The sequence below is a fragment of the Thamnophis sirtalis genome, unplaced genomic scaffold (assembly GCF_051295495.1).
Source record: "Thamnophis sirtalis isolate CommonGarterSnake01/CBP01778 unplaced genomic scaffold, rThaSir2_p1.2 scaffold_12, whole genome shotgun sequence".
Classification (NCBI taxonomy): Eukaryota; Metazoa; Chordata; class Lepidosauria; order Squamata; family Natricidae; genus Thamnophis; species Thamnophis sirtalis.
In genome coordinates, this window is record NW_028261392.1 from 25,389,133 (window position 1) to 25,411,142 (window position 22,010).

The 22,010-nt window shown below is 36.7% G+C and overlaps 2 protein-coding genes across 3 annotated transcripts in view; one reads left to right on the forward strand and one right to left on the reverse strand.

The window, feature by feature from the left end:
* Positions 1–22,010, reverse strand: part of UBAC2 (UBA domain containing 2) — an 89,992-nt gene that overhangs the window by 30,225 nt on the left and 37,757 nt on the right. For both annotated transcript variants that reach the window (XM_087726612.1, XM_014072972.2), the window contains exons 5-6: positions 8,802–8,925; positions 6,288–6,335 (exon numbers count right to left, since the gene is read on the reverse strand). In XM_087726612.1, the coding sequence (XP_087582738.1) occupies positions 6,288–6,335; positions 8,802–8,925 (172 nt within the window). The remainder of the gene's footprint in view (positions 1–6,287; positions 6,336–8,801; positions 8,926–22,010) is intronic.
* On the forward strand, positions 14,061–21,442 carry GPR183 (G protein-coupled receptor 183). Its single transcript, XM_014072962.2, has 2 exons — positions 14,061–14,131; positions 18,294–21,442. Exon 2 carries the CDS (start codon positions 18,320–18,322, stop codon positions 19,391–19,393), a length of 1,074 nt encoding a protein of 357 aa, XP_013928437.2. The 5' UTR covers positions 14,061–14,131; positions 18,294–18,319; the 3' UTR covers positions 19,394–21,442.

The window sequence follows — 22,010 nt, forward strand, 5'->3', positions numbered from 1 at the left end:
CCATGGTTGGTCTTCAATGAATGGCAGTATTCTTTTGTCACAAAAACTTCTTACCATTTTCAAATCCTGATATTTTATACCGTTTGTTCCTTTAAATATGTATGAGATCCTGCCCCACCAGTTCCTCTCCTTTCTTTCCCTCCCCTCAACAGTTGCAGGGCAACAACAACATGTTAACTGAAAACCAAACAGAGATTGTAGGTTTTTTTTTTCACTTGCTGACATGTGCAAACTGCACATCTATTTTAAAGAAAGCTTTATATAACATGTAAGGGGAAGTAAGGAGAGAAAACAATTCAGTACGGTGAGGAAAAATGATTGCCTTAAAAGAAACTATAAACCTAAATTGTTTGTCAAAAGGTTGTATTTTAGTGGGAATGCTTTAAATTATAATTATAATCTTTTAATTATAGTTATGATCAGGATCAGAGAGGAGGCAGTTGCTGAACTAAAAACAGTAAACTGCAAGTCTGTTTTACTCAAATTGAAGGATTATGACTACCGCAGATGAGGGGCTTTCCCACATTCTGGGAAAGAACCCACTCTGGATTTTTAATAAAAATTTACTCTATTTAAGTGAAGGAATTTACTGAAAAGAAGGTGACTTAGAGAAGATACACATTCTAAACAGAGGCAAGCAGTCACAGCTTCTGCCATGCTGCATTTTCTATGCATTAGCAATCTCCAAACAATTTTTCCATATGTTATGTAAGTTTGAAACAAAGCTGCCAAAAGGAAAATTGCAGCCAGTGTGTACATATATGATTTTTCAGAAATTTTCAGTTATGAAAATTGGTATCTGAACTTACAAAATGCGTGCATTTTAATGCTTGTTTCCTTAGGGAGAATTATGACCTGGATGACTGAGAATCGCCATAGTCTTTTCCTCAGGCAAATAGCTAAATAAGATTATCCAAGCCCTTGATTATATGTAATGTCTATGCAACATCAGCTTTCCTAACTTCATATTTGGTAGATGAGTTGGGTTTCAAATCCCATAATCTCATTGATTAAATTGGCTGTAGATTAAGAAAGTTAATGTGGAAGGCATAGAATTGAGGAGATCTGATTTATTTTACTAAACTTCCATACCTCCCATCTCGCCAAGGCAATTCCAAGTGGCTTATAGTCATTTATATTGTCACAGGTCTGCTGGAATGTAGCAGCTATCATGAATTTTCATCAAAGACTGTATTTAGGCAGTACTGGATTCCCCAGAGACTGTTTTCAAAAGAACATGTATTGTGATGTTGAACTATATAACAACACTTTGGAATATAACTCAATGGAAACTGAATTATGGTTCTATCAACCATAGGTAAAGGTAAAGGTTCCCCTTGCACATATGTGCTAGTCATTCCCGACTCTAGGAGGCAGGGCTCATCTTTGTTTCAAAGCCGAAGAGCCAGCACTGTCCGAAGACATCTCTGTGGTCATGTGGCTGGCATGACTAAATGTTGAGGGTGCATGGAAAGCTGTTATCTTCCCACCAAAGATGATTCCTATTTTTCTACTTGCCTTTTTATATGCTTTCGAACTACTAGGTTGGCAGAAGCTGGGACAAGTAACAGGACCTCACTCCATTATGCGGCGCTAGGGATTCAAACCGCCTAATTGCTGACCTTTCTGATCGACAAACTCAGCATCTTAGCCACTGACCCACCATGTCCCTCTTCTATCAAGCATAGGAGTGGCTAAAAGTCAGTTTAACAAATTGGAAAAGTGATATTTATTCCAGATCAGATTTTTGTGATCTTGTCAGATGCAATCAACCAGACTGTACCTGTGGATAGGCCCAAACAGATACTTTATTATTAGTCACCTATATTACAAGATTATATTGGCAGACGGCCTGCAGATATAGACCTAAGGATTTGATCTCAGTCATTTGCTCTCCTGAACTGACTCTAAACTGGAATGTCTCTTTAGTTCCCCTGACAGAATCCCCTCCCCTTTAGCTGGTGGTTTCCACCAGAGATCCACAATTCCACATTTTGGGAAAAGGCAGTATTTTCTACTAATCAAAAGATACAGCGATATAAGTTATTACGGCAAAGATACTGTGATATTTTACAGTTAATATTTTGTATTGGTTGAATTAGTGTATTTATTAGTAAACCAGTAGTCCTGGTTTACTAATAGTCCATTAGTACAGTTAATATTTTGTATTGGTTGTATTAGTCTATTTATTAGTAAACTAGTAGTTCTGGTTTACTAATAGTTACAAGTAGTCCTCAACTTACAACCACAATTAGACCAAGAATCTGGGTAAAAAGCCATTGCAATTGTTATGCAAGAAACTCACAGAACTGCTTCACTCAATGGGTGCAGTCTGAATCCCAGCTGTGGTTGTTGACTGCATGACTGCATGGGTCATTAAATGGACAGAGTGCCTGCTATAAGAAGGTAGACAGAAGAAGAGAAGCTCAAATCCCAAAGGCCCAAGTTTTGTTTCTCCAGTCCTTTACAGGCCTTCTCCTCTCCTCTATGTGTGAAGGGAACTGCTACATTGAGATGGAAAAATGGAAGCTCGGGTTTTGAGGTCTGAACTTCCTTTCTCCTGCATTTGCCAGAGACGTTTCCCACTCTACCATTCAGAAACTTTGCATTTGCATTTGCATTTTTTTTCTGGGTAGAAAGCTAGCCAACACAGTGTTCCTGAAGCCGAGAAAGGCTGATCTTCAAGATGTAAGCTTTTTTTCTCCAGCCCATTGCAGAAGTTCCCTTCTACACATAGAGGAGCCCGGAGATACTCCAGGACTTGGCAGAAAAAAGAAAGCCCGGATGACAAATAGCCAAGCTTCTTTTCTCCAGCCCAATGCTGAAATTACCTTCTGCACATGGAATCTGAGCTTAATTTCTCCAGCCCACCGCAGAAGTCTCTCACCCCCATGCACATAGGGGAGGTCTTTGGCAGGTGGCAACAGCTTGCAAACTTTCCTGCCCTCTCTCCTATGGATTTTCTGAGGAAACCAGCAGAGAAGATTTGAAATGCCAATTCAATGCTCGCAAAATACTTGGCAATCAGTTTTAAGTGCAAACATGTTGCCAAATTCCCGAAATTCAATCAAATGACCCCGTCGGGTGTGGCATTCATAACTTCAAGGGTCATAAGAAACTTTTTCTAAGTCTGTTGTAACTTTAAAAGGCTTTTAAGCAACTAGTTACAAGTTGAAGACTACCTGTATTAATAAATACAATACGTAAGATTTTGGGTTCTTTGTTTTTCTTTATGGTGTTTTGGGAGTTGTTTTTTCTTCTTTTGTTTCTATTTTTTACTTTAAATTTAAATATTGCTTTGTTAATGTTAAAAATGTAAAATAAAATTTAAACAAAGATTTTAAAAGGATATATATATATATATAATCTGAGAATACTGAACAAGTAATGACTATTATAAATATTATATAAACAGATTAACAAATCAAAACTTTCCTCTTCCTTAACATTGTTTTATATTGCTCAAAATAAAACTGTGGGTGTTTGTGTTTAAACAGGCACTTTCCTTTGTAGAGAGATATTTTAATCAAGAGGAACACGTGTCTTCTGTTAGTTCTTCCTTATAAAATTCTTCAATTTTTAAATAAAATTAGTTAATTTCATTACCTCTGTTATAAAACTAATTGTTCTATAGTCAATAATCTATTTTTAGTCTGCATTTTAAGTATTCTTCCCTTTAGTTTGTACACTTGGATAGGAAAGTTGCCTTAAAACTTTACTGAAGAATTAGCTAGACACACCAGAAAAAGAGCAAAATATTCTGTGATCTTGTGATAAAGTTTCCAGTGACCAGAAAAATGATCCATTCATATGATCTGGGAAAATAACAATGGGGCTAGGAAAAACATTTGCTACAATTGCAACAAAGAAACATGGCAAAATTTAGAGTTATTCAAGGGGACTTTCCAGCCATGGTTCAGCAGAATATTTAGAACATTTATTTTATTATTTATGTACTTTATTAAATGTATACGCTAGCCAAACTGGGCAGTTTCAGATTTTAAAAAATGTTAAAAGCAAGGGGAAAAAGCACAAAAGACAAAAAAGGGCGAAGTTGGGAAGTGTGACAAAGTGCAAAAAAGAAATGAAGGAAGAAAACAAAGCAAAGAGCCGAGGTGGCGCAGTGGTTAAATGCAGCACTGCAGGCTACTTCAGCTGACAGCTAGTTCTGCAGTTCGGCTGTTCAAATCTCACTGGCTCAGGGTTGACTCAGCCTTCCATCCTTCCGAGGTAGGTAAAATGAGGACCCAGATTGTTGTTGGGGGCAATATGCTGATTCTGTAAACCGCTTAGAGAGGGCTGAAAGCCCTATGAAGCGGTATATAAGTCTAACTGCTATTGCTATTGCTAAAGCAAATAACCCAATGGAATCCAAAGGAGGCTTCACTAGCGCTTACTTAGGACCTGGGCAAACAGCAAAGTCTTCAATACCCCTCAAAACATTAGTAGGTTGAGAGATGTCTAGAGTTTGGGGGAACCTCATTCCTGAGCACAGGTGCTGCTACAGAGAAGGTGTACTTTTGGGGTCCAAAAGATGTCATTGTTTAATCAAAGATGGAGCATACCAATGCTGCTAAACTAATTGGCTAGGCCAGCAATCCCCAACCTGTTTGGCAGCCCAGCTGGGATGGGGAAGAAGGGAACTGGATCATATGAGTGGCGGGTCTGTGCACAGGCATGGAGCTCAAGTTGTGCAAGCAACAGGTTGGGGTGTACATACGTGATTGCCTATCAGCCTGCCACTTGCACAGGTTGAGCTACGTGTATGCTCCGATCAGCCATTCAAGTGGATCAATTCTGAATATGCTACGGCTCAGTAGTGGGCTGTGGCCCAGGTGTTGTGGACCCCTCAGCTAGGCAGACAGTATGGGAGACAGGCAGTCTCTGGTAACCAGGCACTATACCCGTAATGGTGAACCTATGGCATATGTGCCACAGGTGGCACACGGAGTCCTCTCTGCGGGCACGCGAGTCATCACTCCAGCTCAGCTCCACTGTGCATGCGCACGTATCTTCCACCCACCAGCTGATTTTCGGGTCTCTGCCGCACATCCACGGGGGGGGAGGGCATGTGGGAAATGCACACGTATGCATGGGGATGAGTGTAGTGGGGTTGCAGCACTCCCTCCCGACAGGCTACAGGGAGACCTGCTAAGCCCAAAAGGTGCTGCCGGGGGAGGTTGCAGGAGGTATGCCCTGGGACGGGTGTACCGGAGCCTGCCCAGAGCACCGGATACCGTTCCGGTATGGTCCTCTGGAGGGCCCACCCACCTGCCCGAGCTCCTTACCTGACTTTTAAGTCTTCAGTGCTTCCGTGCGTGCACATGGTGTGTACAGCGCCTGTGCAATGCTCCGCTGAGCAGCTGGAGCATTGCGGAAGATCGTGAAGATGCTAAGATGCATGCGCGTGCTGTGCGCGTCCATGTGGACACCACCGGGCCCGTTCCAACCATACCGGTTGGAACGAGATCCAAAACCCACCACTAGCGTGCTGTCGCGTGCATGCACACGCTTTTGGCATGCGACAACAAAAAAGTTAGCTATCACTGCTCTATACCATGAAGGGCTTTATAGATTATGAACAGTACCTTGAATTCTACTCCAAAACAAAAAGGCAACCAATACAGCTCACAAAGGAAATGGTTTACCAAGGTATGCTCATCATGCCCACAGAACTTTGTCTTGGACCATTTGAAACTTTCAAGTGTGGTTCAAGGGCAGTGCATGTAGATTGCATTGAAGAAGTCAAGACTTGAGGTGATCAGGGCATGAGTGATTGGATTTGGATTGGATTTGGATTTATTATATTTCTATGCCGCCCTTTTCCCCAAAGGGGACTCAGGACAGCTCACAATTCAGTCAGGGAAAGGGGTACAGACAAGGGATAAAAAAGACAAACATAACAGTACACAATTTAAAACACACAACAACCATACCATTCGAGGAGGGGGGCAAAAGCTCTTTAGCCCCAGGCCTATCAGAATAGCCAGGTTTTAAGGGCTTTGCGGAAGGCCTGGAGGGTGGTGAGGGTTCGAATTTCCACGGGGAGTTCGTTCCAGAGGGTCGGAGCACCTTGTAGGAAGGATTGTTAGTACACTGTTCCAGATTCAAAGAAACTGATTGTTCATGCATATTCGTAAAGCAAACTGAATTTGGCAAAAGATGTAAATATGAAAGAAGAAAAAAATACAGAGAAGTAATAATTAAAGAAAAAAACACATCCCATAGATGCTTTATTATACTTTAATGAAAAGCATCAAAGTAGTAATTAAAATAATTATACTTACCAGCCCACTTAAGGCTACAATCCAGATGTAAGACCCAGAGGTTAAAAGCTATAAAACAAAAATGTGTAATTTAAAATGGAATTTAGATTGCACAGTCCTTACACTAATATTATTTCAACACTAATTCAAATAGAGTAAAGGAGAGAATATCATAAATTACATTTCTGTTTTTGTGCAACAAAAGGGGCTCAAATATTTGTTTAAATGTTGTCATGAGTTTAGAACAAAATTTGGTTCTGGAAGCAGAGCAATTGAAAAATCTGAATGAAGGCTGAATGAAAGCTGAGTAAAGCTGAATGAAAAAGGGGAACAAAAAGAGCTGAACATTTGCTGGGGTTTGCTAAGTTTTTTTTATTGTAAAATCCAGTTTAATAAAATAATTTTCTCCAGAATCTGTTATGTAAGCCAACTTCTACAGTAAACATGTTAAAAAATGCTTTTGTTTTTCATTTCCATCTATACAGTATATTTAAGAAAAAAACAGCTTTTAAAAACAAATCAGGCAGCAAAAATACTAAGAACTATACCCTTGATCACAAACTTATTTTAACTTACCGTATTTTTCGGAGTATGAGAACAAACCTTTTTCCCTCAAAAAAGAGGCTGAAAATCTGGGTGCATCTTATACGCTAAGTACAGCATTTTTTGCCTGCTGAAATCCCGCCCCAAAATCGCCATGCATAGCTTGTAGGAGGCTTCACCAAAATCACCCAAATCGCCGTGCATAGCTTATAGGAGGCTTTCAGAGTGGTCCTTGGTGCTGGGGAGGGCAGAAATGAGCAAAAAACGGGCTGTTTTTTGCTTAATTTTGCTCTTCCCCCAGCCCCCAGGAGCACTCTACATAAAGGATATGCATGCCCTAAAGGATATGCATGCCCTTTTTTGACAAAAAAAAAAAAAAAAACCGGGCCAGTTTTTGCAAAAAAACGGGCCGTTTTGGAGAGGTTTGCAGAGTGCAAAAACTTTTTTTTAAAAATTTGCCTCTTCAAAACTTTGGTGCGTCTTATACTCCGGTGAGTCTTATACTCTGAAAAATATGGTACTTTATATTATGATTCTTACATCAAATAGAGCAATACTAAATGGAGATGTCTGTCTGTCTATCCCACATGCAATGAAACAATTATTTATTCCTCCTGTCATTGCTGCAAAAAGAACTGAAAATGAGCATGTAACAAACTAAAAATGGTCAACTGCATTTTTCAGGTTACTAGAAAGAGAATTAGGAAAGGATGTTTATCACTTTTCATTCTACCCTCAAAATCCAAGCGATATTGTATGCATCTTCCTTTAAAAAAAGATTGAAATGCATAACATAGGGTTAATAATATTTTATATATCTGAACATTGTTTTATCAAAAAAACCAGCAATCTGAACATTTATCATATGTCAGATATTGAATTATTCTGCAAGAGAGATAACAATTTAGCATGATCTCAATTTCTCCCAGAATGAAAGAGTGATTATTTAACGGCACCTATCAGCTTGGTATGATAAGATTGGAGAGCACAGAAAATGAAGCTACGATTATATCTAGAAAAATGTCAAGAGTTGCTCTGCCTTTGCGGTAAGATGGAAATGCTTAATCAAAGTAACAGGAGTTGCAAAACATATTCTTTGTTTAGTCTGAATATTTAGGGAAGTGTAAAAGTATCATCCAGACTAAATCCATATTAATAGCCTGAGCTGAAAGCTTGGTTACCAATGAAAAGCCATAAATTTGTTATTGAAGTAGTTATCTCTCAAACAGATTATCTAAGTGTTATAGAATTATTTGAAAATGGAAGAAAACGAAGAGTAAGATCCTAGTATTTAACAAACCAGGTACGTCCCCGACATAAAAATATTCCCTTAAGTACCATATTTTTTGGACTATAAGACGCACCGGTATATAAGACACATCAAGATTTCAAAGAGGTAAGTAAGAAAAACAAGTTTTTTCCTTCCCTCAGCCCCCAACAGCCCTCTGCATGGTTCCGCAGGGCTGGGGTAAGGCAAAAATCCCTCCATTTTTGTAGAAAATGGGGGTTGGGAGGCAAAAAATGGCTGTATTCTGTGTATAAGATGCATCAACATTTCCACACTCTTTTGGGGGGGGAAGGTCTTATACTCTGAAAAATAGTCTGCTTTTTTAAAAATAAAAGTGTATGGTAACACATTATCAATAAGGAAATAAATAATAAGTAAATGAATTCACTAGTCTGGGATGGAAGTTTGAGTTCTACAGGAAATTTTGAACCAAAGTCCAACAAAAAGTCTAACCAAAATCTATCACAAAATAAAATATATTTATATATTTATAATATGATCACTAAGCTTCTATTGCTACCACTATCAATTTACTGCACACCTACAAATTTACGTTGCAGTGTTTAGTACAGTAGTTTTGGAATTTTTAGGACAAAATATTTGGAAATAACTGTTATTGGTCCAGAGGTTTCTAGAAAATAGCAGGTGCAAATGGAAAGTGCAGAAGTGCTAAATTAAGGCAAAACAAATTAACACATACAAACCTGCAAACCCAATATATAAACCAGCGTCTTGTTTGTGATGGAAAATTGTCCTAGAATTTGTGTCACTTGCACTCTTGGAATGGAGGTATAAAATGGAACAAAAAGAGCAAATACAGGCCCCAAGCTGTTGAGACAAAATATATGCAAAAATGGAATATCAACATAATTCTTACAGAAAGTATTAACTCTCTCTTCCTTAACTATTTTGATTAATCAAATGCATCAGTACATTTTAAAGTATTAAATATTATATCCAGGTTTATCCAGACACATTTTAAATATCACAAAAGGGTTTTTTTTTGGGGGGGGGGGGTTAAATTAGTTTTTAAAAGTGCACCCAGTATAAGAGAGCCCTTTGCCTCTTCTTACTTAAACCACCCAATAAGCCATAATTGACTTTACATCAATGAGTAAAGTCTAGAAAATGAGTTTCTACTTCCTTTCCTTGATACTCAATTACTTGGTAGAAATAACATCTCTGTCTTATCTTCTGCATGATCTATTCTTCTTGATCACTCTTGACAAATAGTAGGAGTGATTTATATATACAAATAGTCCAGAAAGTATTCAGTTTTATAAAAGCAGGAGAGGAAATATACATTTGAATACTTGAAAACAAGCGATAGTTTTAAGAGAAGAGAATATACAATAGGTAGTTTAGGCTTGAACTGTGCAGTCCTTGGGGTGTTCTGATGATGTTACCTAGTTGGGTAACAAAATGTCTGCAAGCATCAACCAAAGTACCACAGTCAGAGACCACCAGTGACTCCACAAAGGATAATTTATATTGAGCTGGTACTTTGACACACAAGTAAATATTGCAAGAAATCAATGAAAATCAGTGCAAATGGTATTTTCTTTTAATTATTCAATCTTTCAAATCTGTTGAAGGCAACTGTATCTCAAAAATCTCAGCCTCCATCTGAACTCAAACATAATCCACAGATGCTCCTTTAAAGAAGTAATTTTTTTTCAGCTATTTTCAAGGATGTTTCTGTTTTTACAAATACTCTGATTGGGTTGACAGAATACTAAACGTATCCTCTCAAACAGATGCAGAAAGCTACAATTCAGACTTGCTCATCCATAATTCAACAAACTAAAATTAATTATATTAAATTAAGAAACCAACTTTTGCCATTTTTTTAAAGTACATCTTTAGAGTGGGGTTAAAACTGCATTCTTTTAAGAGAAGTGTCATCAAAATATTTATGAATTACTGTGAAGAACAGTAAATTTATTACAGACACATTCATTTATGTAACATTATGGCACATATTGACTGAAATATTGACTTGAATCTGCACAACACATTTGCTTTAACTATGCTTTCTCAATGTGTTCTGTCTATTTATTTAAAAAATGGCCATCCATCTTATGTACAATAACCCTGGGTGACTCACAGCAAAAATAATAAATCATAAAGAAGAAATCAGTACTGCTAATATCAAATCTCATGGTATCCAAGTCCTACCACATCATTGTATATATGTTGGCTTTAATTTCCCTCTAGCCTGATGCTCTTATATTTAGTCAATTTGGGTCAAGTTTTGGTTCAGTAGGTTGCATAAACCCAAGCAATTTGGTTAGCATATTATGGAAGTACCACTAAGTTATATATTAAGGCTTAGTTTCAGGGGTGGGTTGCTACCGGCATTACTGTTGATTCGGTGCGCAAAAAAAATTGCACACACGCCTGTACTCACATACACAAAACCAAAAATAAAGATGGCGCCGCTGACAAGAGAACCACTTCAGGTGCATGGGCAGCCGAATTACCACCTACTCAGACAAACCAGTAGGAACCCACCTCTGCTTAGTTTGATATGTGAACTAACAATGATTTGCCACTATAGTACATTAGAAAGCCTTTAAACCCTATATTTTCCTCTTCTCTGTACAGTTTTGAATTAAGGCAATAATTTTAATTTATTTTTGTTCCTGCATAATAGACAGTTTCAGCTATTTCATAAGTTTTAAATGTCAAGTATGTTCAACAGGATTAAAAAAAGGCAGTTTTCCCCAACCCTTCCTCTTAATGAGGGGAAAGTTCCACTGATTGATGGTTGATTCTGATAGCCTTTTTAACACCACAGCATTCTTATTCTACTTAAACATCAAAATAACTCATTTTTTTCTCCCTTTCTCTCTTGCTTCACACAAACACAAATGTGCAGCAAAAAACAGATTTCTGAGATCTTTCTCATTAATACATTCCCCAGCATCACAAAAGGCTAATGTCTCTTGTTGATCTATGATTCCCAACATCTTCATTATAAGCTGGAGAGCTGCTACCAAAAATGAGGAAAAGAAACCCCGGGAAGCCAGTTCTTCTTATTTGTCACACTTCTTGTCACATATCCACAGACTTACATTTCTTGATCTTTTGTAGCTGACCATTCTCTTCCGGACAAATCCTTCCACCACAGGCCAACAAAACTTATACATGGGGAAAGGCCAGGTTGATATCTTAAAAATAATTGTGGGTCACAGAGGACTAGTGGGTTTGCTGATCAATTGTTTGGAGGCTATCAGTGCAGCAGCAGCCGCTAGCAGCATCCATGAGACCTGAAGGTATTTGGCAGCATATCTTTTGTGGTGGAAGAAACTGCAAAGAACTAGCAGATCCTTCCTACCTGTGTGATGTTTGATGGCAGTGAATTGGGTTGTTTGTTTTTAATGGTGTAATAGTAGGTGGGATGACCTTGGAAGATAAGAGAAGACCCATAGATTAGACAGTAGTCAGATAAGCAGTATCTGAGTCTGCAGATAGAACAGGGGCATGACAAACATCTCAAAGGAGGCCTCCCCACTTTCTTGGCTTTTCAGACTTGCAAGATTCTGTTAATGTCATCTGTAATAACATTAGGGCTAGGACTTCTGGAAGTGGACTATCTCACAAGGTTGACAACCTCTGGGCTGCCATATGCATCCTATGGGCCATTTGTTGTGTAAGTCTGCTCTATAGGAATACTTCTATTGTCAAAGTGATCTTGTGGGAAATCTTTAATCGGAGCTATGCCTGCATACTTGTTCATCTGACTTGAGCCCATACACTGGTGTAAGGGCTGGGAAAATGTGAACTTATTTAGAGCTTAGAGAAGTTAGTAGAAGTATCTACATGACATACTTAACCCAGAGAAATGGAACCATATAGTGCAATAAAAGTTGGCTTGGTCAAACAGAAGCAATTAAAATCTGTCACTTCTTACCACTGTTGGTTTTGATGGACAATTTAGAAAAACAACAACACGGTGGCCTGATGAGACAACTGCCAATACAGATGGGGTGGCTCAGTGGTGGGTTTCAAAAAATTTTGGAACCTCTTCTGTAGGTGTGGCCTGCTTTCCGGGTCCACTGGTGGAACCTCTTCTAACCAGTTCGGTAGATTTGACGAACCGGTTCTACCGAATAGGTGCGAACTGGTAGGAACTCACCTCTGGGGTGGCTTACCATTTCCCTTCTGCCCTTATTTCCCAATCCATGGGGCAGTGGGAGAATGAAAAACAATATGGAAAAGAAACAGTGTTGGTGCATCAATCTTCTTTTTGTGGGTCAATCTAGGATTTTATCTGTCAACATTAGATTTAACCCTCTTATCCACATTTGCATAACACAACTGACTGACAAAGGTTTCGTCCCATCATCTATAAACCTCTTATGGGGTAAAACTAACCCCTCAAACTTGTTAATAAATGTAGCAGTTCATATATCACACTACCTCTTTCTTTGACTCAGTTATTCCTGGCAAACAAGACTACTCATACATTTTTCCAGATTAATTAGATTTCTTTTCTTTTAGTGCCCAGTGGCTAGCAAGCAACAAAACTTTAGCTTACAACTAGCCGGTCCTTTTCATCTGAAAATAGTCCTGGGATTTTGTCAGAGTCAGGGACATTCAGGAAATTGGAACAGTTCAATTTCCTATGTTTAAAAAATATCAATTAATATCAAGTTGTCGAGGGCTCTGGTAGTTGCAGTGTTGCCAAGAGCACCACACTGCTGACAAAAATATGTAGACAGCTTTTTGCCCAATCTGCCTAATTATATACATACCATTGTACATCCCCCCAAAATATAAATCCATTATATTGGAAACTGTTGTCTAAGAGTTATTTTTTATGTTTCACAATATGTAAAATGCTTTTCTATCCTCTATTGTTTAACTGAAGTCCACTGCTGGGGAGTCTCACTAAGCCTTGACATAGACATATTCTGGCCTGGGACCATAATAAATAGTTGATTTGATTTGATTTGATTTGAATAAGCTTTGACAAAATCACAAATATTATTTATTTTGTATCCAAGACTACAAGTGAAACCTGATGTAACAGTACAATAGAAAAGAATTATTGTCCTTGTCTCACAAAATCTCAAATTTAATTGAACAAAATAGTTACTGAATGATAAAGCTAAAACTATTCAAGTATCTTCCCCTTTCAATATTACAGAATATAGCAAAGAAACAAATTGAGCTTATAACTTCTGCTATAGGAGTGTCTTACCATTGTCTTTCCTGGAAACTAGACTATATTGCAGTGGCTGCATTTTATGCTCATTCTCGCTGCAGCATACTTCTTTCCTGCACTGAATTTGTGTCTTATCTTTGCCCAACTATACAATTAACTATTCTGCATTAATGTAACATTTTTTCCATCAATAGCCTTTGGCAATATTATTGTAGGCTAGTCTAGAGATATGTGTCATTCATATATAATTCCATATACATGGGAAATGCACAGTTTAGTTTAAAAATACAACTGGTCCATAGGAAGGGACCCTCAAAACTCTCTACCCTCGCCCTGACAATGAGTAGGAAGTGAGAAAGATCTTAAGAAAAACTGTCAGCTGAAATGCGAAATTTGAAATGCGAATAGACAGGGTACATTAAAACAAAACACACAAATGTCTCAATTACAGGGAAGTTTGATCTTTCGTTTTCAAGAGATACTACCACTGTAAGATTGGAACTGGAAAAAAGCCTCTCTCACAGGAGAGGAAAGCTCACAATGCTTGCAACAGCAGCAACGAACACTGAACATTATATACTTTCACCTTATTTTGCAAAATTGTTCTTTATTCTGCTCCTTCTTTCTGCATTACTTATGTCTACAAAGGCTACTATTTTATCTGGGATGTGCTAACCAGAATTTTTTTTACAACTAGATACTTCAGGTTCAGAGAGAGAGAGAGAGGAAATGCCCTCATCTGTATAAAAGGGGAGTGTGACCTAATCAGTTTTAAGAACAATATACAAAAGGGGAAACAGTTGCATATGAAATGTACCGCCACAAAGAACACAAGCAGAGGACTTTATGAAGTAGCAAAACGTAAGTATAGCCAAAATTATTTTTTTAAATAGATTAATTATTGTAAAGTATGAATATTTATCAAACATCATCAAAGCAAACAAATGAGCAGCAGGCTTTTATTCTGGGATTATAATCAGCTTTTATTTGAATAGCAAAAATATAAGGATTAACTACATCCAACTATTTAAAAAATTCATCACAGGACAAAGCAAAAAGTCACAGAAACAATTTGTGTTATGTTGTTTTAACTTTGCTCTAAGATAAACATTATAAAAATCAAAGGCAACTTTTGGAATTCCCTTTCATTACTTAAAATATCATATAGTTCAGTCTTCCTCCATTAAAATGTTTTATTATATTTCATCTTTATATGGCATTAAACATTTGGAAAAATCATCTTACTTTCTCAAGAATATTGTATACAGTCAAAGTTCTGCCCAGAAATATGTCTCAATGAACAGGGTGCTGTCTACTGCCATTTCATTGGTCTTGGACTCGTTATATGCTGGACTAACTGAATTCCTGTAGTATCTCTCCGGATAGTTAATTGGACCAAAAGTACTTGAAAGATCTTAAAAAGGCAGTAGTTTACGGGCAGCTGATTCCACTTTTTTAAGCACATGCTGGCATATTGGTGACACTTATTTAGCTAACAAATTTCTCTTTTAGGATAACTCCAGTTTGAAAGTTGTAGATATTATTTTGAGGGAAAAGTCATGAAAAAGGAAGCACTCTTTGGATTAGGTTATTGCTAATCAAGTCTTTAATTCACCCAACTCTCCTGTCAGAGGAGATTAGATTGCTGAAAATTGCCCCTGGAGTATACTTAAAGTCTATCTTGATTTCACAATTTGGTCCAGATACACCAGCAACATATAAACTCCAAAATTATTCACAATATTAGTATGTAAATCTTTTGCATGGTATCAGCAGCGCTTTTTTAAAATGTGAAAAATTAATGAGTAGAGTTAAGGTAAGATACTAGCAACAACTGTGGAATAACAAGCTGAAACAAATTCAATAGGTAGGGGTTTAAAAGAATATAAAATATGCTTCTTGTGATATTATAACAATTAAAAAAAACAACTTTCAGATTTATTGGACACCTCAGAGAATGTTTTTAAAAAGTTAGCGGTCAAACTCAATATGCTGAAAGTGCAGAGTGGTTGAGGGGACAAATTCACTAATGATACACGCTTATCCTAACGTTGTCCATTTTGGTTTAATATCCATAAGACTGATAATGTGTTGTTTAAAATATGGCTTAGAGATTTAAATGTACTCCTGAACTGTATACCAAGCATTTGGGATTTATATTAAGAGCTATGCCTTTACCAAACTGATATTTCCAGCAAAAGATGCTGCAAATACAATGCTGAAAATCCAGTGCAACCCCAGGATTACTATTTTGGATCAATTACATATAAATGCTTCTGCCTAATTTGTTTTCTGACAGTATAATGGAAAGTTTAATCATTCTTATTCTCCATGATCAAGGACTAATGAAGGTCTTACTGACTTCCTCTGTATAAAATATATTTTTCTTTTCTTTTTTTAATTTTTCTGATGGGTTTTTTAAAAAACTAAAACAGTTAAAATGTACTATATCACGTATATTTTACTTTTTAAGTTAACATTTATCATTTCCAAAATAATAGTGTTCGCTTATAGAACTTAATTTCAATGCATATGGTGTAGTTTCATGGAATTTTATTCTGACAAAACTACAAATCTATCTTTCAAGAAATTCCTTACTAAAAAAAAAAATAGACAAGTTTTGAGAACTAAGTGTCAGTTTAAGGATCTAATTAACATCTAGGTTACAGAATTGTACCCCATAGGAATAGCAATAGCACTTAGACTTATATACCGCTTCATAGTGCTTTACCAGTCATCTCCTAAGCGATTAACAGGGTCAGCATATTGCCCCCAACAATCCTCATTTTACCGACCTCGGAAGATTGGAAGGTTGAGTCAACCTTGAGTGTTCAGAATCCTGGAGTGAGCCATGAGTTAGCCTGCAATACTGCATTCTAACTACTGCTCCACCACAGCTCTTATCCCATAGCTATTAATATTAAAAACGCAAGTGTAATACAGGCCAAAGATTTAAAACAAGATGCCTGTACTTCTCATCCACCATTTCCATAGAAAAGCAAACAGGATGATCTGCTTCTGAAATTTAAATAAAACTGATTTATTAACCTTTTGAGCTTGGGTAAAATACAACAAAGCAAGAATAAATAATTAAAAGCCATAAACATAAAATAAAAATGTCCGAGTGCCAACAAAAAGTAACTACCTTTATGGTAGTTGCAGTGTATGAAAAATTGATATAAATTTTTATATTGAAAAATTGAAAAGAAGAGCAGCAAGCAAAAGAAAATATAGATAGGAAAGCGTGGAGGCTCCCTGCCACTCTTGCTCCTGTTTGCCTTTATGATTTCTGGGTGGGCAGTTCTATGTTAGCTAACAAACTGTGCTGACATGTTACTAAAATCCCATATATTAGAATTAACTCTATACTAAAATTTGGAGAAAGCAGCATAAAAGTGCCAGAGAAATCAGGAAATTCAGGAAGTTCAAAAGAGCATAAAGATTTATTGCAGCTCAAATTTTAGTATAGAGTTAATTCTAATATATGGGATATTAGTAGTTATAATATTAGAAGTAATGTTGTTGCATAGCAATAGCATGTCAGCACAGTTTGTTAGCTAACATAGAACTGTCCACCCAGAAATCATAAAGGCAAACAGGAGCCAAAGTGGCAGGGAGCCTTTGTGCTTTCCTATCTATAGTTTTCTTTTGCTTGCTGCAAAACTCACCCTGGTTATCTCCGGTATCATACTTGAAACCTGTTTTACATTAAACAGGTCCCAAATTGGAATAGTTATGGCAATATATCCTCTTTCTTATTTTTCTCTATTGTCCTTATTTTTCACTTTTTCCTAAACTAATATTTAATTTAAAAACATATAATTAAATACAAGTCCTGCACGGCCATTCATTTCAATAGGCCTTGTTCCTTATTCCAGTATACATATCTATGATGGGTAAGTTCAAAGTAAACTCAGTACAAAGTGGACTAATATCCTGCTTACATTCTTACTGTAAGAATGGTGTAATACTGTTAAGCAACTTGGTTTGCTAACTGTACTCTAGATAGAACAAAACAAAACAACTTCATGAAAGACTGAAAACTCATTGGGTCTTTATAACTATAACAATCTCCCTTGATGTTGCTTAGTTTACTAATCCAATGAAACCTATTTTTAAGGATATTTTTAGTTTTAGAAGATTTATTTGTTGTTGTGCTTTAAATTGTAGGCCACCTCAATTATTTTTTATAATAGAAAGAGGGTATCTTTTGATTAAATATGATAAAGAGCAGAGACCTTTAATTTGGACACATGTAAGCATGTCAAATATTTCTAATATTGAAATCCTGTCAATGGAGAAAAGTTAACATTAAAACAAACAAAAAATCTAAATACCACATGATTTTTGTGACAGCACAAAACAGAATTTCAGTATGTAATCATAATTTATATTATTGCCCTAATGTTTTTAATTACCAATCATTTTCTCCCAATTATTTATCTGCATTTAATTCAATGTAGGTGTCACATATTTCCAAATTGATTTTAGATGATTTTTTTAGGGGAGGGTGAGGAGAAAGAATTCTGTGATATTTCACTTCCAGAAAGCATATTTTTCCATTCATAACTTATATCTTTATTTGTTAAGCTGAACCTAATAGAGCACATGTGTTAATATTTAAGAAACTACAGCCCAGCTGTTTTCAGCTTCTAAACCACGGGTGTCAAACTCATGGCGTCACATTGCCATCACGTGATGTTTCATGTTTTTTCCCCTTTGCAGAGCTGAGGTGGGTGTGGCCTGCCTACAATGCATCTGGTCCGCAGACCGCCAGTTTGACACTTGTTCTAAACTATTGCTATCATTTTTTTTTAATTACCTATGATTATCTAATAGGGTTCAATCAAAAATCATTTGCATATTAACAAGATGGAATTTTGTTTTGTTTTTTAAATGAATAGACAATTTCATACTATCTAATTTCCGGACTTCTAAAATGCTTAGCTAGCTATTTTTAAAAAAAACCAGAACATCTGAATTCATCCTAACATTTTTCTGTTTCTTCTGTTACGTTTTCTAGGCCTTCTGAACTGAGTCATATTAACCATGGCAACAAGCTCTCCATCTTCTGTAACAAATCAAACGCAAATCGAACCTTGTGATTTATATGAACATGAAGATTCAGCAAGTATTTTATTGCCTACTTTCTACAGTGTTATTTTCATAATTGCTCTACTTGGAAATGGACTTGCTCTCGCTGTGATTGTAAAAAATAGAAGAAAAATCAATTCAACAACTATTTACTCAACAAATCTTGTTGTGTCAGACATTCTTTTTACAACAGCTTTACCGACCAGAATAGCATACTATGCAATGCGTTTTCACTGGCCATTTGGAGAGGTATTCTGTAAAATTACAGCCCTTTTCTTTTATATCAACATTTATGCAGCTGTGAATTTTATGACATGCTTGAGTATCGATAGATTTGTAGCTGTGGTTCATCCTTTAAAAACCAAATTCAGAACAGTTAAAAGTGCCACCTACATTTTTTGCTTTGTATGGTGTCTTGTACTTGCCCAAACTCTTCCGTTGCTTACACTACCCATGACACATCAAGAAGATAAAAGGATCACATGCATGGAATATCCAAACTTTGAAAAGATTGAAAAACTCCCTCTGATGCTTCTTGGTGCCTGTTTACTTGGATATGTGGTTCCCCTTGGAATTACAATAATCTGTTATTCAAAAATCAGTTACAAACTCTGTCAAACTGCAAAGCAAAACCCACTAGCAGAAAAATCAGGAACAAACAAAAAGGCAATTAATATAATTATCTTCATTATCGTTGTATTTGTAATCTGTCTTACTCCCTACCATCTTGCCATTATTATACACATGATTAGGAAGCTCGTGCAAGGAAATATTCCCTGCAGCCATCAGAAGATCTTTCAAAAGACACTCCATTATACTGTGTTCCTGATGAACTTAAATTGCTGCATGGATCCTTTCATCTATTTCTTTGCTTGCAGAGGATACAAAAGGACAATAATGAAAATATTAAGGCGTCAAGGAAGTATTTCAGAATCAAGTGCTGCCAGAACTGTTCCTGATGAAAGCTCCCGGGATATTGGAGACACACAACTAGCGCCCCTTTCAGCAACTTTAAATGGAAAAAGATAGACATAAGCCCTTTCAATTTGAATGTGCCTCCAGAATCTTGATTTCAAAAATGCTGGAAATAGCAAGAATCATCACAGCAAGAAAGGCAAAGAAAGAAGAGAGAAAAATCCAACTGTACATTTAAAAAAAAGAAGTACACGTTTGATTTTTTAGGAGTGAAGCAGAGGATGGATTATGCAACATATCATTACCACAGATATTTAATTTAATAATATTTGGGGTTCTCCAAATATATATATTTTTTAATCTTTCTCTCATGTCAGTGTACTTCTTTTCTGGGATGCTATTACCCAAGTTCTCAGGAGAAAAGCAACCAGTTTAATGGGTTTAAATAACTGGACTCTAAACAATATACAACTGGATTGGCAAAATAACATGTGACAGATATGCAAAAGGGAATATTTAACATTTTCTTTTTCATATCTATATATGAAATACATTTATTTATATAATAACCCATGCAAAATCATGTAATTATAAATAGTTTTGTTTTTCAAGAGGAAGTATGTAGATAGCTTTAGGCAATTTACTATTATTGTTAGAAAATAATCCCCAAGTTTTAAATAACTTATTGAACACTGGATCCTATGTTTGGTTTGACTATTCCATAATAATTTTAAGATGGCGAACCTATAAACTTACCCCAAAGTGGCACATGGAGCAATATCGCCTGGCATGCGTGTTGCCCATTCCTCTTCTGGGCTTCTGACACGCATGTGTGCATGACGATTAGCTGGCCTTCATGTGTGTGGCAGTGCTGGAAACTGAAAGAACTGGTCTTCCATTTTCTGGTGTGAGTATGCACGCTGGCCAGCTGATCGTCCATACACGCATGCACATCAGTAACCAATAAATTTGGTGATCTGCGCGCACCGGAAACCAGAAATTCCTTTTCCAGCATGCGAATGGCCCCTGGGCAGCTCTTCCTCAGTGCCAAAATGGTTCGCCATTACTTATAAATAACCTACATAGTTTAACGGTCATGTAATAAAAACAGCTGAACCTCTAGGATGGAAGGCTGAAAGTCTCAAACCTTCTCTCACTGAAGCCCTCTGGGTTTTCACAAATAGGCACTCTCTCGAGGCAGTGTCTTGCAATTTCTGCCATTGTAAGTGCTTCATTTTGTATCCTTTCCCAAATAATAAATATAAGGATTTTACAACCTCTGCCACCTTTCTGTCTATCAAAAGATAAAAATGGTTAAAAAAAGGTCAAAATGTAAATGGATGAAATAATTTGAATAGTACTGCTTTCTAGTTTAACAATGAAAAGGTTCGTGGCTAGAAGGTTTAGCATTTAGATGTGGTATCATTTAGATGTGGGGGGGGGGAATCAGGTCAATCTCATAAGAGATAAACAAAATCAAACATTATTTAAAGATGAGTTGAACATTTCAACTTCAAGTATCAACATTTTCTTTTGCAAGAAGGAAATGCACCGACTCTTCATTTAGTGACCTCGGTTAGCAACTATTCACAAATAAAAAGGTAATAAAATTCATTTTCTGACTAACGCATGCATTTACAACTAAATTTTGTGCTCCTGACAACACATGCCAGGGACAGTAATACTGACTTACTGTGCAACCAAACTTTATCTGAATGAAAAAATAGTAATCAGTGATTTCTCAATCATTTGTTCACTTAGTGATCATTTTGTTTAACGACTTGATCACTGGAATGGAACATAGTTGCTAAACAAGAAGTGAGTGTACAGATAAAATGCTTTCAGAAGATCACAGGGTGCTATGATTCTGCTGCAAATAAACTTTTAAAAATCTATGCAAAGTACTGGAGAAAGTTTCAAAGACATATTACAGATCAGGAAAGATTCTGGAGTGAAGTTACTTTTCCATGCACAACCTGAGGATATGTATAAAGAGACTATTAAGATATATATGGAAACTTATATAGCATGTGTGTGAATGCCCTTTCAATCAGTGTTGACTCACAGTAATAAGAAAATTAACTTTCATAAAGATTTTTGGTTAGAATTTTAACCTATTTCCTTAGGACAAAAGCTTTCTTAATATTCCTAGCATGTGAAAACAGGATCAGTCTGTTTGCATCAAACCTAATGGTCACCATTCCCCTCCCTTCCGCCATCATAACCGTCCTGCCAAAAGAATGCCTGGGAAGAATTTGTTTCAAGTAGATTTCTGTTGCTCTCCCCCCGCGCCCCCCCAAGGAAGAATACACACAAATATTTCCTTGTGCGTCCAATCACACTTCGCCAATAAAGAATTCTAATCAATATAAGAACAGTGTCTAACTACCTAACATAGGGCTATTATTCTTGGGCTACGAAGTCTGAATAACTACAGGTAGTCCTCGACTTACAACAATTCATTTAGTGACTGTTCAAAGTTACAATGGCACTGAAAAAAATGACATAATCCTTTTTTCACACTGACAATCATGGCAGTATCCTCATGGTCGTTGTGATTAAAATTCAGATGCTTCACAACTGAGTCATATTTATGATAGTTGCAGTGTCCTGGGGTCATGTGATCATCTTTTGCGACCTTCTGACAAATGAAGTCAATGGGAAAGCCAGATTCACTGAACAATCATGTTCTAACTTAACAACAGCGGTGATTCACTTAATAACTATGGCA

What these genes read in the sequence shown, in the direction of transcription:
- GPR183 (XM_014072962.2), top strand. Translation starts at nt 18,320, where the DNA reads ATGGCAACAAGCTCTCCATCTTCTGTAACAAATCAAACGCAAATCGAA.